General features: G+C 45.5%; 1 protein-coding gene across 2 annotated transcripts in view; it reads right to left on the bottom strand.

Moving 5' to 3' along the window:
* Positions 1–1,168, bottom strand: part of NIPAL2 (NIPA like domain containing 2) — a 90,445-nt gene extending 89,277 nt beyond the window's left edge. Inside the window, exon 1 of one of the 2 annotated variants that reach the window (XM_055546587.1) lies at positions 949–1,168. In XM_055546587.1, the coding sequence (XP_055402562.1) occupies positions 949–1,083 (135 nt within the window). In that variant the 5' untranslated portion in view covers positions 1,084–1,168. The remainder of the gene's footprint in view (positions 1–948) is intronic. The other variant, XM_055546586.1, reaches the window with a different exon arrangement.
* Positions 1,169–16,636: the final 15,468 nt, after the last annotated feature.

Below are 16,636 nucleotides of genomic sequence, written 5' to 3'. Positions count from 1 at the left end.
ATATAAGTAAGTTATCTTCTGAGCTAAATTTTTGAAAACAAAATTCTAACATTTCAGAAACTAACATTCAAAACACTTGGCAAACATAAAGGCTTCCAGGTGTTTGATTAGTGGTTAAAGCCCCTGATTTAGACCAACAACAGATATTTTATAATTACACTGTTGTAAAGTAAAAAGACCTATTGATTTGTTAAAGAACAAGAACAAAGTAACACATTATGAAAACAGAAGGGAGCCTGGAATCCACCATATCAAGATCACTTGCTCGTTCTTGAAAGAATATAAATGTGGCTAGAGGAAGGGCTTTTTTCCCCCCTCCTGCTCTTAAACCAAGCCTGAAATAAATGGGCAGCTCCAATCCCCTTTGATCTTGTTAAATGTGTGTTTCCAGCGTTCATGGGCGTTGTTGAGGCTGACGACGTTTTCCCACAGGGCCGGTGAGCAAGGAGAGAGTCTGGCAACTGCAATCTGAGAATGTCAGTGTTCCTTGTGCGGAAATGGAAGGAGCTGAGCTGATACACGGGGGACACACACACACATACAGTCACGCTCAGAGCATCTGCACGGAGGTGCTATCTGGTGGCCTTGAACCAGTTCTCTGATTCTGAGAAACAGTGTCGCTCATGTTTTTAACTGTAAAATGATCCTGGGGGCGAATACGGGTGGAGGAGGGTTGCCCCCACACGCCTTAGAGTCCATCTGGGAGAAGAGGCTGGAGAGGCGGGATGTCTGGGGACACAGAGGCCCAGAACCGCCGGCCTGTGTGACCCACTCCCCGGGGAGGCTGCCCCGGACTTCCCCGCTCTCCCGAACGCCGGGCAGTGAGGTCCACGTGTGGAAACTGCGTGTCAGCTCTGCCCACGTGGGCAGCCCGGTGTCCTGGGGACCGTCGGCCGGAGGGCGGCCCCAACCCGGTCCCCCCCGGGCGGCGGGGCGGCCGGACCTTACCTGGTTCCGGCGGTACCACGCGCCCGACAGGGAGCCATTGCCGGCGCCCTGCGCCCCATACGTGAAGTTCCGAGCCAGCTCGTCCAGGACGGCCGAGGCGGCGGCCCCGGGCTCCCCCGGCGCCGGCGCCGCCATGAGCACTCGCTGCCCGCTCGCTGGGACTCTGGCTCCGGCCGCACCCGCCAGGCGCCGCGGAGGAGGCGCGCCCTGCGGAGGCCGCGCCCGGGCCGCGCCGGAGCCACTTCCTGCTCGGTGTCCGGGCAAAGCGGGCGCGCCCGGGCCACCTGGTTCCCGCCCCCGCGCGGTGCCAGGTGCCCCAGGGGCCTTCCCGCACTGCGGCCTCCCAGGGCGTCTCGGCTCGGCCCGCAGCTCCGCGTGGCCCGGCCTGGGCGCGCAGATGCCCCACGACGGGCCCTTCTGCGCGCGGGGTCGGGATGCGCTCAAGGCCAAAACGCTTCCAACCCCAGGGGCGCCGAGTCAACACTTAAAACTAAAGTGAACAGGAGTGAAAGGAGACATTCAGTGCAGTACAGTCGCTCAGTCGTGTCCGACTCTTTGCGACCCCGTGGACCGCAGCAGCCAGGCCTCCCTGTCCATCACCAACTCCCAGAGTTTATTCAGACTCATGTCCATTGAGTCGGTGATGCCATCCAGCCATCTCATCCTCTGTCGTCCCCTTCTCCTGCCTTCAATCTTTCCAGCATCTGGGTCTTTTCCAATGAGTCAGTTCTTCGCATCAGGTGGTCAAAGTATTGGAGTTTCAGCTTCAGCATCAATCCTTCCAGTGAATATTCAGGACTGATTTCCGTTAGGATTGACTGGTTGATCTCCTTGCTGTCCAAGGGACTCTCAAGAATCTTCTCCAACACCACAGTTCAAAAACATCAATTCTTTGGCGCTCAGCTTTCTTTATAGTCCAATTCTCACATCCATTCATGACTACTGGAAAAACCATAGCTTTGACTAAACAGACCTTTGATGGCGAACCCAAAGCAGCCACCTTCTTCAGTAGCTGGCAATCCAGCTCTCTATCTCAGATGCAGTGTTTCTCACTTATATTTTAAAAACTGTTTACATATGGAAAATTCAGGAGTTCCCAGCAAATGTTGTAAGCAACAGGACAATAAATATTGGAGAGATTACATCTCAGGGCCAACACTTGACTGAACCGTATCAAATTTCCTAGAAGGAAAGAAGGACTCTCCAGTGGTAGCTGGAAGACCCTGGTGCGTATCTGGCACTGGAGGGGCTTCCCTCCGATGGAACCAGAAGGACTTGCTGGAAAGTTGCCAGCCATTGCGTGTAACAATTTAGGTTGGGAGATAATTTGTAATGGGCTTAAGGAACTCTAACCAGATGTTCTGGTTTTATCTGTATTCAAATAATACTGAGTTACTACATGTGATGTTAGGTCCCTCTGGCCTTGGGAACTCCATGATTCTCTATTGTTACCCTGGAACTTGCGACTCTTTCATTGGCACAATGCTGAGTCTTCTTATATAAGGTACTTTGACTGCCCTGACTTTGTCAAAGATAGACCTACAAGAAGAGAGAATTGCTACTTAGCAGGGAACTAGGAGAAGGTTTTCAATGTTCCTTAGGGAAATGTGCAAATGAGAGAATAAAAAGAGAAAAAAAATAATTTCAGATAGAAGAAGAACGGGACATCTCTGAAGTTGTCGTTTCCTGCTTCAGCACTCAAAATATTCAGTGAACAGTTAATATGGTAGCTAACTATTTCCAATTTCGAGGCTCATTTATTTCCATTAAGTATCTGAAGGGAACAGTGTCTATTTTTAATATTTCCTATAACGTTATATTACTTTGTGCCGGGACTTTATTAATGTTCCTTTCGGTTGAGATGGTTTGGGGTACGAGAAACAGAATATCCAAGTAAAAGTGGCTTAAGCAATGACCATCTGTTATCTCCAGCGGGAGGGTGGCTCTGTGCGGTTCTACCACGTTGTCACCTCCATCTTTCTGCTCTGCCATCCCTGAGGTATTGGCCTTGTGCCTATTCGTGGTGGCAGCTCCAGACACTGCATACAAACATGATCACATTTAGAAAAGAAGTGGGGCTTTTCTCCTTAGGCATCTTTTCGCTAGACAGGAAAGCTTTTCCAGAATCCCCCCAGCTGCCTCCCCCTCTCCAATCCCATTAGCCAGGACTGGATCACATGGCAGGGAGGCCGGGAAAGTGACTGGTAGGCATTTCCAGGCTTGGGAGTGGAGGTGAGCCCCGCTGGTGAGGAAGGAGCGGGAAGGGTGGGAGGGCATCACTGGCAGAGCTTGGCACAACCATTCTATAGTGTATTCTCTCAGCCAGATTGCAACAACTCATAGGGTCTGTAATGCGCAAACTAATAAATGGATCGTGTTACTTTCCTAACCTGCCCACTGCCACAATAAAGTTCACACTTCTTCAGTCTATCAGTAGGAGACCCTTTATGATCTGGCCCCCATTCTGTGCTACATTTAGCTCATTTTATTTTTGAAGTAAAAAATCACTTTCAGTTTCTTGGCATTTTTGTTTTAAACCTTTACTTTTGGAGGATGATGGCACTTGGTGCAGAATAGGTATGATGTATATAGCCTGTGATGTGCTCTGCTCTAGATGCCAAGATGTCCCTGCAGTTGCTGTGACTGTCCTAGCGTGTGGGGGTGGTTGAAACAAAGGATTCGTGACCAGTGTTCCTTCCCACACAGTTCACAAGGAGGCAGCAGGAATGCCGTGTGAGCTATTCTGGTCCCAGGAGTGTAGGCAGTGCTGGAGGCTGTTCCGGGCATTGTGATGGCCTGTGCCTCTTGCAGGGTTTCTTCGGGGGCTGTTCTGTTCACTTTACAAGATGCCAAAAGCCTTTAATCAACCTCCTGTCCTCAGCGCAGGAACAGTGGAGGTCTGCCTTCCTCAGTTAATTCAAAGGATTCTATTCTGGAGCCACATCATTTGAAGCTGGACTTCACTGTGAACTTGGCGAGCAGGGTTGCATTTTGCCCACCTTGCCTAGGATCGCTTGCTTATAGCCTCTACAAAATAGTTTTGTTTTTTTAATTCACCTTTAGCATGAGTCAGTCAATGATAGTTTCACTAATGATGAATGTCTAAGGGGATGAGGTAGATATTAGGGTAAAGATTAATTCAGGTATCTTACATCATATACAAATGCCAACCTCAGAGTAAATAATGAGAAAGGTAAATCTCTTAATTCTTTTGGACTAACCAGATGATCTCTACAGCTGACAGTATAAACAGTCTTTAAAATGCAAATGCTACAGGCAGACGGTCAGGTTCACATTCTTATTCCACCACTGTGTTTACTGTGTGACAGTGATCAGGTTGCTTAATTTCTCTGTGTCTTACATTCATCATCCATGAAAGGGAGTTAAGAGTACTGAAACATAGTACTCAGTAAGGAACTTCCCTGGTGGTCCAGTGGTTAAGCTCTCAATGCAAGGGGCCAGGTTCAACCCCTGGTCAGGCAACTAGATCCCGCATGCCACAACCAAGACTCAACAGGGCCAAATAAATAAATGTATGCCACTCTTGAGCATCTATCCAGTGAAAAGCATGGTCTGAAGGGACACATGCACCCCAGTGTTCATTGCAGCGCTGTTTACAATAGCCAAGACAAGGGAGCAACCTCAATGTCCATTGACAGAAGAATGGATAAGACTTAGAGAACTAACTTATGGTTACTGAGGGAAGACGGAGGGAAGGGATGGTTAGGGAGTTTGGGATGGACATGTACACACTACTATGTTTAAAATAGACAGCCAACAAGGACCTACTGTATAGCACATAGACTTCTGCTCAGTGTTATGTGGCAGCCTGGATGGGAGGGGAGTTTGGGGGAGAAGGGATACATGTGTATGTATGACTGTATGGCTTTTCTGTGCACTTGAAACTATCACAACATTGTTAACCAGCTATACTCCAATATAAAATAAAAAGTTTAAATGAAAAACAAAAACAAAGAGTAAAATCAAACCCCCAAGAAATCTCATAAAAAATAAAGAAAGGACTCAGTAAGTGCTGGTGTTTACTATTACCTTGGTGGTGGTTTGATCACTAAGTCGTGTCTGACTCTTGAGACTCCATGGACTGTAACCTACAGGGCTCCTCTGTCCATGGGAGTCTCCAGGCAAGAATATTGGAGTGGCTTGCCATTTCCTTCTTCAGGGATCTTCCCGACCCAGGAATCGAGCTGAGGTCTCCTTCATTGCAGGTAGATTCTTTACTGACTGAGCTACAAGGGAAGCCCTACTATTACCTTGGGTACTACTATTACCTTAGGATGGGGAAGTATTCCTTAAACAAAGAGAAAAAAATGCAAACCACAGAGGAAAAAATTGATGCATACCATTAAGATAAAATTAAGAACTTTTATACATCAATAGACCATAAAGTATAAAAAGATAAGTCACAAACTAAGATAACAAACTAACTAAAATAAGAACGTTTATTTGTTGCACATGTGATTGACAGATGATTCATATCCAGAAAATATAAATAACAGGTAAATAACAAAAAACATCAGGCAGCCTCGTGGAAAAATGGGCAAAAAATATAAATAGGCATTTTTCATGAGAAAATACAAATGACTCATAAACACATAAAATGCTTCCATCTCATCAATAATCAGGAAAAGCCAAGTTAAAATCCCAATAAGAACCATTTTATACCTGCTGGTTTGGCAAAAGAAAAAAATTTTTTTTAATTTACAAATTGTCTCGGTACATTTGGGAACACTACTGATTGTGTAGCTTATAAACAACAGAAATTTATTGCTCTTAGTTTTGGAGACTGGAAGTCCAAGGTCAAGTAGCCAGCAAGGTCATATTCAGGGAAGCCCTCTTGCTGGTTCATGGCCAGCACCTTTTTGCTGTGCCCTCATGTGGTGAATTGAAAGAGGCTAGGGATCCCTCTGGAGCCTTTTTATCAGGCATTAATCCCATTCATGAGGGTTCCTCTCCTAAAGCCTCACCTACTAATACCAGCCCCTTTTGAGGGGGTTGGATTTTAAATAAGAATTCTAGAAGGACACAAGCATTTAGGCCAAATACTGGTGAACATATGGAGCATCAGAAACTCCTATTCATTGCTGATGCTATAGATACTGGAAATTGGACGTTGTTTGGTAAAGAGGAAGGTGCACGTATAAATTTCACTCTTATAAATATACCCCAGAGAAACTTCTGTGTGTGGATAGCAGAAATGTACAAGGATAACAGGATGCTTTGTAATAACAAACACGTAAACAAACTTGGAAGCAGCTCAAGTGTCTATCAACAGAATTAGTGGGCAAATGAACTTTGATACATTTATATGATGAAATACAATACATTGAGTACATCCATATGTGGGAAAATTTGAAGAAAAGCAAGGGAATGAAAAAATTTGGATAGTGGTTCAAAGGTATTGGCAATGTTCAATTTCTTAAACTGAGCACAGGCATTCATTTTATTATTAAAAATATACATTTATGTGTAATATGATATAACTTTCTATGTATGTTTTTATGTTTCTATGTAAATTTTATAAATAATTCAGGAAAGCACACAGTTTTGTGGTCAAAGTTTCCAAAAGTTCAGGGTCCTTAGACCTGGATTTAAGTTCAGTCTTCTGCTCTTCATCAGTTACATGGTTTTGGACAAATTCTCTGGGATTCAGTTTCTTCATTCATAAAGCAAAAATAATAACATTTCTCTCAAAGACTGTTGCAAAAATTCAGTGGTAGGTAATGCTGGAGAAAAACATCTTTTAGTTCAGTTCAGTTCGCCAAACATTTTGTGCAGGAGCCAAGGACACAAGGATGAATGAAGCGTGGGCCCTGTCCCTGGGGCTTGCACTGTAGTGAGCAGATAGGCAGGGAAGCTGGTAAACTTGAATTAACCTCTGCCTGGAGCTAGGAAAGAGCAAAGAAGATGCACTCAGTTCAGCTCGGAAAGGCAGGTGCAAGCCTGAGATGGCTTCCTAGAGGGGGATGATGTCTGTTGGAATCCCGAAGGACCAGTTAGCCAAATGAATGAGAGAGGTGGGGGTGAGCAGGGCAGGAACAGCATAAGCAAAGGCCAGAGGCAAGAAACAGCATAGTTTGTACATTTCCACGTTAGTCTCAGGTGGGGTGAGATGTACCCTAAAGTAAGGATAGGGAGACTGGCAGGGCCAGGAGATTCAGAATTTCACACGTTGGTTTATTAAAGTTGGACTTGATTCTTAATGGAAGCCATGGAGTAACTTTAGATAAGAGAGCTGCAGGACAAGATTGGTGCTGTAAAAGATCCTCCGCTGGAAGGACAGGTGGAAAACGCCAGAGATAAAGAGACAAGTGAGAAGACTGCAATGGCTCAAGTGAGGATATATAGAAAGACTGGAGAGAAGCAGAGAGTTTAAGAAAAGTTTAGACATAAAAACCAGAGCAACCTGTTTATGGGGCAGAGAAGGAAGGCAGAAAGAAGAGCCTAGCTTGGGTGCTGGGTGCCAAGCCAGCACCATTGCTGATGCAAATTGGAAGGAAGAGCTGATTTAGGGGGAAAAGGGATGAGTTTGGTTTAAGTCAGAAACTTACTGAATTTGAGGTGCTTTGTGGGGCATCCGTGCAGTAAAGGGTGTACAGAGTTATCCCAAGATGCAAGGTGAGGTCAGGGCCAGGGAGATAGATTTGGGACTCACCAGCTTGCAGGTGAATGAGACTGACCAGGAGAGCACATGGCCCCCCCTTTTTAGGGTAGGGTTCAGCACTGTTTGTCTGTAAAGGGCCAGGTAGTAACTGTTTCAGGTTTTATGGACTCTGTGGCCACTATCGTAACTATTTACTTCTGATATTATAGTATGAAAGCAGCCACAGACAATACATAAGTGAGGGCATGGGGATGTGTTGCAATAAAGCTATTCACAAAAACAGTTGGCCAGCCAGATTTGGCCCATGAACCGTAGTTTGTTGATCCTTGTTCTAGAGACAGAAGAGCTGAGTACAGAACACAAGTCCCAGAAGGACCACTTGAGAGGGAAGGGACTATATTTTCCAGGCCTCTTGGCATATGAATGATCGAATCCCAATTCAAAGGGAAATTCAATAGCTCATAACTAATATCTGGGAAGCGGGAGACGGAGTCACACCACTGGGTCGAGGAACTTGATTTTTTGGGTATATGTTTCATCCTCAAATCTGCTTCACATGAGGGGTGCAGGGCCACAGCAGCTCCCAGTGTCCATCTTTAGAGCCTGGGCTCAGAGAGGTAAAGGGAACGCTGCAGATTGACTATTGTTCCCAGTTCTTCATGCCCCTACATGCAGGGATATTTTTATGACACACCTGCAATTCCTCCCACAAGAGGTATCTTCCCAGTGATTGTGGATGTGGCCACATGACTTGCTTTGGGAGTGTGGACAGAGTCACAGTGTGACTGTTCTGGCCAAGGCTTGAAGAAACGTCACATGTTTCTGCTTGCTTGGTGCCCTGTCCTGAGAAGAGTGTGTCCCAAGTAGCCACCGGTCCAGAGAGAATAAAGAAACCTGTGAAACATACCCAAAGGCAGCCTTTGCCACATCTGACTGTGGACTATTGGCAAGAAAACAAATAATGGGTGTCACAGGCCACTGAGATTTTGAGAGTGCTTGTTATATAACAAAAGTGATTGGTTGAAGGTATTCCCTGCTGCTGCTGCTGCTGCTGCTAAGTCGCTTCAGTCGTGTCCTACCCTGTGCGACCCCATAGATGGCAGCCCATCGGGCTCCCCCATCCCTGGGATTCTCCAGGCAAGAATACTGGAGTGGGTCGCCATTTCCTTCTCCAATGCATGAAAGTGAAAAGTGCAAGTGAAATTGCTCAGTCGTGTCCGACTCTTAGCGACCCCATGGACTGCAGCCTACCAGGCTCCTCCATCCATGGGATTTTCCAGGCAAGAGTACCGGAGTGGGGTGCCATTGCCTTCTCCAGTAGGTATTTCCAACCAGCTTCATTGGCAAATCCTGGCGAAAAACTCTGATTGGCCTGATTTGGGACACGTGGCCCATCTCTGAACCAATTAGTGAGGACAGAGAGATTTGGTATTATGATTGGCCCACCTAGGTCACATGCTCACTCTTCAGGGAAGTGGGGCACTTACCAAGCTGAGGCGCAGGGATACTGAACAGAGGAGACCATGCAGAGGAGAACCAGCATAGAGCGGTGCCGTGGAAACTTGGGCAGGAGAGAGTAATAAAAACAGGGGTATGTGAATAATTCCATCAACAGCAAAGAGAACACCAAGACAACAAACAAAATGTGTTTCTTGGTTTTGGCAACGTGCACTTGTGCGTCCTCCGTTGCTCAGTCATGTTCAGCTCTTTGTGGCCTCATGGACCGTAACCCACCAGGCTCCTCTATCCATGGGATTCTCTAGGCAAGAATACTGGAGTGGGGTGCCATTTCCTCCTCCAGGGGAATCTTCCTGACCCAGGGATTGAACCTACATCTCCTGCGTCTCCTGCAGTGGCTAGCGGAGTCTTTGGTTTTGGCAATAACAACCAGTGAAAGTCATTGGTGATCTTTGCTTGAGCAGTTTCAATTGAGTATCGGATGACAGACGGATTATAGCTCACAATAATGTTTCCGTCAACTCCAATCCACTATGGGAATGCTAGTTATAACCAAAAAGGACCTTCGATAGGAGCAGAATAGGAGTCTGTTAAGGGAGAGCCAGGAGTTTTATTTAATTGTGCATCACTTGGAAGCCACAGGAGGCTTAGGACAGGGATCATCCACACTCTGCAAGACACGATTCTCAAGGTATGAGAGGTCTCTCGAGGGTGGAACCAGGCGGAAAGGTGGAGGCCCCGTTCCGGCATGACCCTCAGGGCCTGTGGGCAGAACCAGACGTGAAAACAGGATCCAAGCAACAGGAAATTTAAAACAGCAGAGTTTAGTGAGAGATCACGAGGAGGTGGTAGAGGCCAAGGGAGGGGAGAGCTGATAAGAGTCTCTGGTCCCAGGCCTGGAGAAACAGGACCACAGCCAGCCTTGTAACACAAGTATCCAACTGATGGAATGTTCATCCAGTGCCCACCCCTTCGGAGGAGTCTGACTTTATCTTGACTTCTTTTAAGACCTCTTTCCCAGCCCTACCGCATGCCCTGTCCCTCCTGCTTTCACTGATGTTGGACTCTGTACAACTTCCTAAGGCTGTGTCACCTCGGGCCTGGTCCCCGGCATCTCTCCCTCTGTCTCATCGTAAATGGTAGCATCTCAGGTCCCATTCCTTTGCTCTCTACTTTCATCTGGGGATGAATCCATGCCAAGATATTAAAGTAATAGCTCTTCTTATTTTGTGCTTATTTGCTTTCTAAATAGAGTCCTGGTAATGTGATGTCTTCATCCAAAAGAGTATTTCTGTCAAGGGAGTAAGAATTGGGGCTGTTGGAGGTGGGGCAGGCAGAATTTTCCTTCAAATCTTACCACAAGAAGAGCTGATTTTTCAGTTCAAGTTTGAAAACAGGATAAGAACAGCATCCCAGCTCGGCAGTCAGCATCATTCCCTCTTCTTCTATTGATGGGATGAGGCCCACCTACATGAGGAAGGGCAATCTGCTCTTCTCAGTTTACTGAATCAAATGATAATCTCACCCAGAGACACTCAAAGGAATGCTTGACCAAATACCTGCTTATCCTGTGGCCCAAATTGACTCATGAAGTTAGATACCATATATAGCAGGCTCTGGAAGAAAGGGAATATGAGAGATAGTCCTGTTTGCTTTTAAAACTGATAAAATGGCCTGCGGCAGTGACAAATGTGGCAGGCAGAAGTTTCCCAGGCATAAATTTGATTATTTCTACCATTTTCCTTTGGCCTGGAGTTTGATCTCTGTAGTAATCTGATTTGTAGGCCATTCTACCTGGATAGAATTTCTTTTCTGTCTTTGTCCTCCCCCTCTCCTCCTCCAGCAATGTTATCATCATCGTATTGTCCTTGTCATCAACATCCAAGGTTTCTTAAGTGCCTGCTGCTTACAGGGCTCTGTGGTAGGAAGAATTTTGGAATCCACAGGGGAAACTAGATCTGTCCCTTGTTTTGAGTGGCTAACTGCCAGTTTAGGAGCCAGAACATGTACATAAAAAGTACAAATCAAGTATGAACTGGATAACTAAGTGCAACATGCAGGAGGATATTCATCTTAGACTGGAGAAGGGCATGGCAACCCACTCTAGTCTTCTTGCTTGGAGAATCCCATGGACAGAGGAGCCTGGTGGGCTACAGTCCGCAGGGTCGCAAAGAGTCGGCCACAACTGAAGCGACTGAGCATGCATAGGTTCATCTTAGATTCCAGAAAAAGGAGTGCTTAGCAGGCTGACCCGGAGAAGGCAATGGCACCCCACTCCAGTACTCTTGCTTGGAAAATCCCATGGATGAAGGAGACTGGAAGGCTGCAGTCCATGGGGTCGCTGAGAGTCGGACACGACTGAGCGACTTCACTTTCACTTTTCACTTTCATGCATTGGAGAAGGAAATGGCAACTCACTCCAGTGTTCTTGCCTGGAGAATCCCAGAGACAGGGCAGCCTGCTGGACTGCCATCTATGGGGTTGCACAGAGTTGGACACGACTGAAGTGACTCAGCAGCAGCAGCAGCAGCAGCAGCAGCAGCAGGCTGACCATGGTCTGGAATAGCTTCAAGGAGGCCATGATCCTTGGGCAGGGCCCGAGGGAAGAGTTTAACCAAAATGGGTGCTGGGAAGGAGAAAGACTATGTCAGGAGTACGGAACACCGGATGCAAGCGGAGAGTGCAGGTGTGGGCGGGGACCGACAGGGCGCCAGGGAACAGCTTGACGCCTGGGGTGCAGCCTCCAGGAACAGCTTTAGGACCAGCTTGCTCATTAAAATCTTTTGACTGTGTGTGAAGTTTTCCAGGATCAGCACAGAATGTCGGCTGCATCTCCCAAAGGCGTCTCCTCCCGAACACGCCTTCTGAAACCTGCCCAGCAGGTCAAGCATTGAGGCTGCTGCATGGAGTGATACACACACCCTCTGCAAAGCCCTTCTTCTGGATTTGCACATGATTAAAAAGAAAGAAAAGCAATGAAAGAAAAAGCCTCGACTTGTTTTCCCCGGTGCAGTTGTGCTGGTTTTATACTGTCAGTCCTGTGTACCTGGGCCCGCCTCACTGTTGGTTCTTAGTGAGTGCTTGGGGGATGGGACAGAAACTGTGTGAGCCAGAAGACAGTGCAGACTGTGCCTCCTGCAGCCAATGAGGCAGCGCCCCCTCCCTGAATCTCCCCCAGGCCTTGTCAGTCCTCAGGAGGCAGTGTGGATTGCAGAGAGTCATCTTCTCTGAGAAACCACACAAGCTCCAGTTCTGCTCTGCCAGGAATCAGCTGCATGACCTTGGGCAAGTCATTTGAGTTCCCTCAGCCTCATTTTCTCATCTGTGAAATCAGAGGTTTGGACTAGGTGACCGTGCAGAATGCTTCCAACTCTGAAGGATGAGTCCAGGAGAATTTTATCTTCCTTGGATTATAACAAATACTGTTTTTGTTTTTGTTTTCCTCTTCTGTCTACTTAGGGGAAGAGAGAGCCACTTGAGAAGGGACTAATCCGTCTCCCTGAGATGTCTTGGGATGTCTGACAGTCTCCAATCAAAGAGGGTTGGCTTTTACCTACCAGCCACGCTTAAAATAATATCTTGTATGGGTATTTTAGAGAGATGGAATATTTAGAGAACTTTAAATAAAGGAGAACTAAGATTCAATAATGCCATAATTGAGTAGCTCTGTGATCTTGGACACATTACTTCACTTTTCTGAGATTCAGTTTCCCTTTTTGTGGTGGCTCTAGGGGTAAAGAACCTGCCTGCCAATGCAAGAGATGTAAAAGACGCAGGTTTGAGCCCTGGGTCAGAGAGATCCCCTGGAGGAGGGCATGGCAACCCACTCCAGTATTCTTGCCTGGAGAATCCCATGGACAGAGGAGCCCGGCGGATGACAGTCCATGGGGTCGCAAAGAGTCGGACATGACTGAAGCGACTTAGCACACAATAGGAATAATACAAACAATAAGAACCACACTTAAATATGTAAGCTAGGTCCTGAGGACAGTACCTGCACAGACTGAAGCCACGAGGGTGCCTGTAACTTGGTGTTTGTGAGGTGATGAGGTGTGACGTACAGTGGTTAAAAGTGGGGCACCCGAGCAGGTGGATCTGAGTTTCACTCTGGGCTTTGTCCCTTTTGTGTGGCCTTGGGCAAGTTATTTTCCTTCCCCAGGCCTCAGTTTCTTCCTCTTTATGGAAATAATAATAGTTCCTGCTGTGTAGGATTATTCATGAAGATTCAGGGAGACAAGGCATCGAAAGTGCTTAGCCCGCTTACGAGTAAACATTCAATAATTTAATCACAATAACAAATAACAATAGTAATAATAAATGTCGTGATCCCTCCTCCACTGGCTCTCCTCCAGGGATGGCAGTAGGGGAAGGAAAATCTCCTGAGTGGGGAGAGGGCCAAATCATGTGGCCAGATAGTATGTTTCATGAGCGTAGGGCCGTGTGCATCTGGTTTATCCTGAAGCTCCAATGCCTAGCACAGTATGCTCGCATGCGGTAGTCACTGTAAAGAAAGCCTTTACTTATGGTGGAACCAACACAAACATGCTCATACATCATCCTACTTTTACAAGACATGGCTTAGCTGCCAAGCTTTCAGGTCTATTCTACCTGCTGCCTTAACGGCTTCACCCAGGAGGATGTTCAGAGATGTCTAGATCTCCTCTTAAGTCTAGACCAGCACTGTCCCAAAGAACTATAAGGCAAGACACACTTGGGAATTTTAAAAATCTTAGTAGCTATGTGAAAAAAGTAAAAAGGAACAGGTGAAATTAATTTTAATAACACTTTATTTAGCCTACTATATACAACGATATTGAGGGCAGAAGGAGAAGAGGGCATCAGAGGATGAGATGGCTGCACGGCATCATTGATGCAATGGACATGAACTTGGGCAAACTGGGAGATGGTGAAAGACAGAGAAGCCTGGCATGCTGCAGTCCATAGGGTCGCAAAGAGTCAGACAAGACTGGGTGATTGAACATCGACAACAATATACAAAATATTATCATTTCAGCACAGAGTCAACATGGAAATGTTAATTAAATATTTAATTTCTTCGTAACGTGCTTGAAATCTGGTTTGGATTTTACATTTGCATGTCTCAGTTCGGGCAGCACAGTTCAAGGCACAAAAGCCACATATGTTTAATGAATGGCTGCTGTATTGGAAGGTGTAGCTCCAGGTTAAGCTTGATGAAGTCTAGCCTTCCACCATCCATTCCATTCCTCAGTTCTACGTCCTGTTTGAGAACCCAGGTCTTTCCCAGGTGGCTGTCCTGAGAAAGGCTTTGGGCTTCTTTGAAGACATACCCACCACCCACATGGGTGTGCTTCAGTCTTACATGTCTTACTAGAAAAATCACAGCATAACACCATAACCATAATATCCATTCCACAAGATACATGTATACCATGAGATTTTTCTAGGCCCTTCAAGCTTGTTATTTGAAGTATCAACTATCATCAAATGTCAACTATCATCCTCTTTTTCAGACATGCTTTTTGGAGAGCTTGATTTACTGTGATCTTGGCTTACATTCAACCTTCTCTGAAAATTCATTTGTTCATTCAATTTATGGAGTGCCTATTATGTGTAATGGAGTTAGGAATGTTATCACATGCAGGAAGGATTCAAGGCCTGCCCTTGGGAACCTTAAACTCAAGTTGGATAAGTATATCAAGAAACAGGATTTTATAACACAGAGTAGTGGGGGAAATATTCAGTACTCTGAAAGTTTGTAGGAGAGCAGCTAACCTAACAGAGGAGTGTATGTGTATGTGTGTGTGTGTGTGTGTGTGTGTGTGTGTGTGTACATGCACACGTGCGCATGCATGTGCAAGGGGGCAGTCAGGGAGGCAATATCTAAAGTAAGGCCTGAAGTATAGAGAAAGGCAACCCTCCTACACTGTTAGTGGGAATGGAAATTGATGCAACCTCTATGGGTAACAGTATGGAATTTCCTTAAGAAACTAAAAGCAGACTTACCAAATGATCCAGCAATCCCACTCCTGAGCATATATCCAGAAAAGATAAAGACCTGAAGATTGGGTTGAAGTTGGGGTGTAAATTATTGGGGAGTGTGGGGCAGGGAAAGGAGGAGAGCCTTCCAGACAGGTGAGGAATGAGTAGGAACATGTCCCAGAGGGTCAAGGACAATGTAGGGGGTCTGCAAATCACTCCATCCAGCTGGAGTCCAGGAAAAGTACATCTTTGGCTTGGGTAGATATAGGGAAGTCACAGTCAACAGTTTCGAATTTATTTACATTCTACAGTAAAGATACTGGAAACTTCAACTTTGGTTCTGATTTCTCTACCTACCTTCTTAATCTGTATTTTCTAGCTGTTTACAGGGTATCTCCCTGTTCCACGTAAGATCAACATTCTCAGAAATCACTCATCACCCTCACTCCTCTACTAAATATTCCAAACTGGCTCTCTGTCCTAATTTCTCTATCCCTCATAATGAGATCAGCATAATTCTAGTCTCCTACCCAGCTAAGACATCTTTCATCCCTTCTATATCTTCATCCCTGGCACCCAAGCTGTCACTGACTCTCGCTAATTTTTTGATTGAATAGCTGAAAGCTTTTGGTTCAAGCACTTTCTGGCTTCCTTGAATTCATCACTCATCTTTCTATAATAGCTTTAAATTTTCACCAAGGCTATCTGAACTCCAAGTGGTATAACTTGTACTCCTTTGAGATATCATTCTGGAACAAAGCAGCAATTTTAAAGATCACATCAGATTATAAAGTAGGAAAATAATTTCTGCAGTCCAGAAAAGCCTCAAGTAATTTTTACTGGAAAAAAGACAATTCTTAATGTTTTATTTAGCTTTGATTCTACCATCAGCTTTAAAAAAAATTCATCAACCTTCCTCTTGGAATCTGAAGCTTTTATTACCTGCATAGAGAATTCAGAAGTTGGGATTTTTACCTGTCTAATTGTGTCCCTCCCTTTCTATTCAAGGTCTTTCCTGGATGCACTAACCTGAATGCTCACTCACCCTAAAAAAATGTTCAACACTGTTTAAACTTGCCCTGATTACCAAGTATCTTACTTCATACCGGCTCAGCAATTCATTATAACCACACCCTGAGAACTGGACACAGAAAATTTAAAACACAAGAACCAGATTGCATTTTGTGTCTCAGGAATAGATGAGAAATGATAATTTCCCCCAGTTGTATTTTGTCATATTTTAAACAAAATGTCCACTGGCTGGAAATTCCATTTCAATCAGTTAAGTGTTAGGTGAGGTTTAAGTAGTGTGCTCAGCATGAAACTGCTTATTAGAGGTATGGTCATCATGTCTGCTACATCTAAAATCAGGACACATGGTGTAACAATGGGACAGAGGGTTTGAAATCAATGTTAGCTTGGAAAATGTGGGTTATGTGACTCCCACAGTTACAGGAAATGCAAGAGAAATATTGTCCCTCAAGTTCACAGTGTTATTGGAAATAGAAGTCTAACACAGTCATTTACTCCACCACTAAATAGTGAACATTTAGTAAAGGAGGTATTTTCTTAGGTGGTAAGATTGCAAACATGAAAAATACAGTCTCTTTAAATGCGTTCTTCAGGTAGGCCCATATGAGGCTAATT

Source organism: Bubalus kerabau, chromosome 14, assembly GCF_029407905.1.
Source record: "Bubalus kerabau isolate K-KA32 ecotype Philippines breed swamp buffalo chromosome 14, PCC_UOA_SB_1v2, whole genome shotgun sequence".
In the NCBI taxonomy this organism is placed as follows: domain Eukaryota; kingdom Metazoa; phylum Chordata; class Mammalia; order Artiodactyla; family Bovidae; genus Bubalus; species Bubalus kerabau.
The sequence above is the reverse complement of the archived record's forward strand: the minus strand, read 5'-3'. Positions and strand labels throughout refer to the sequence as shown.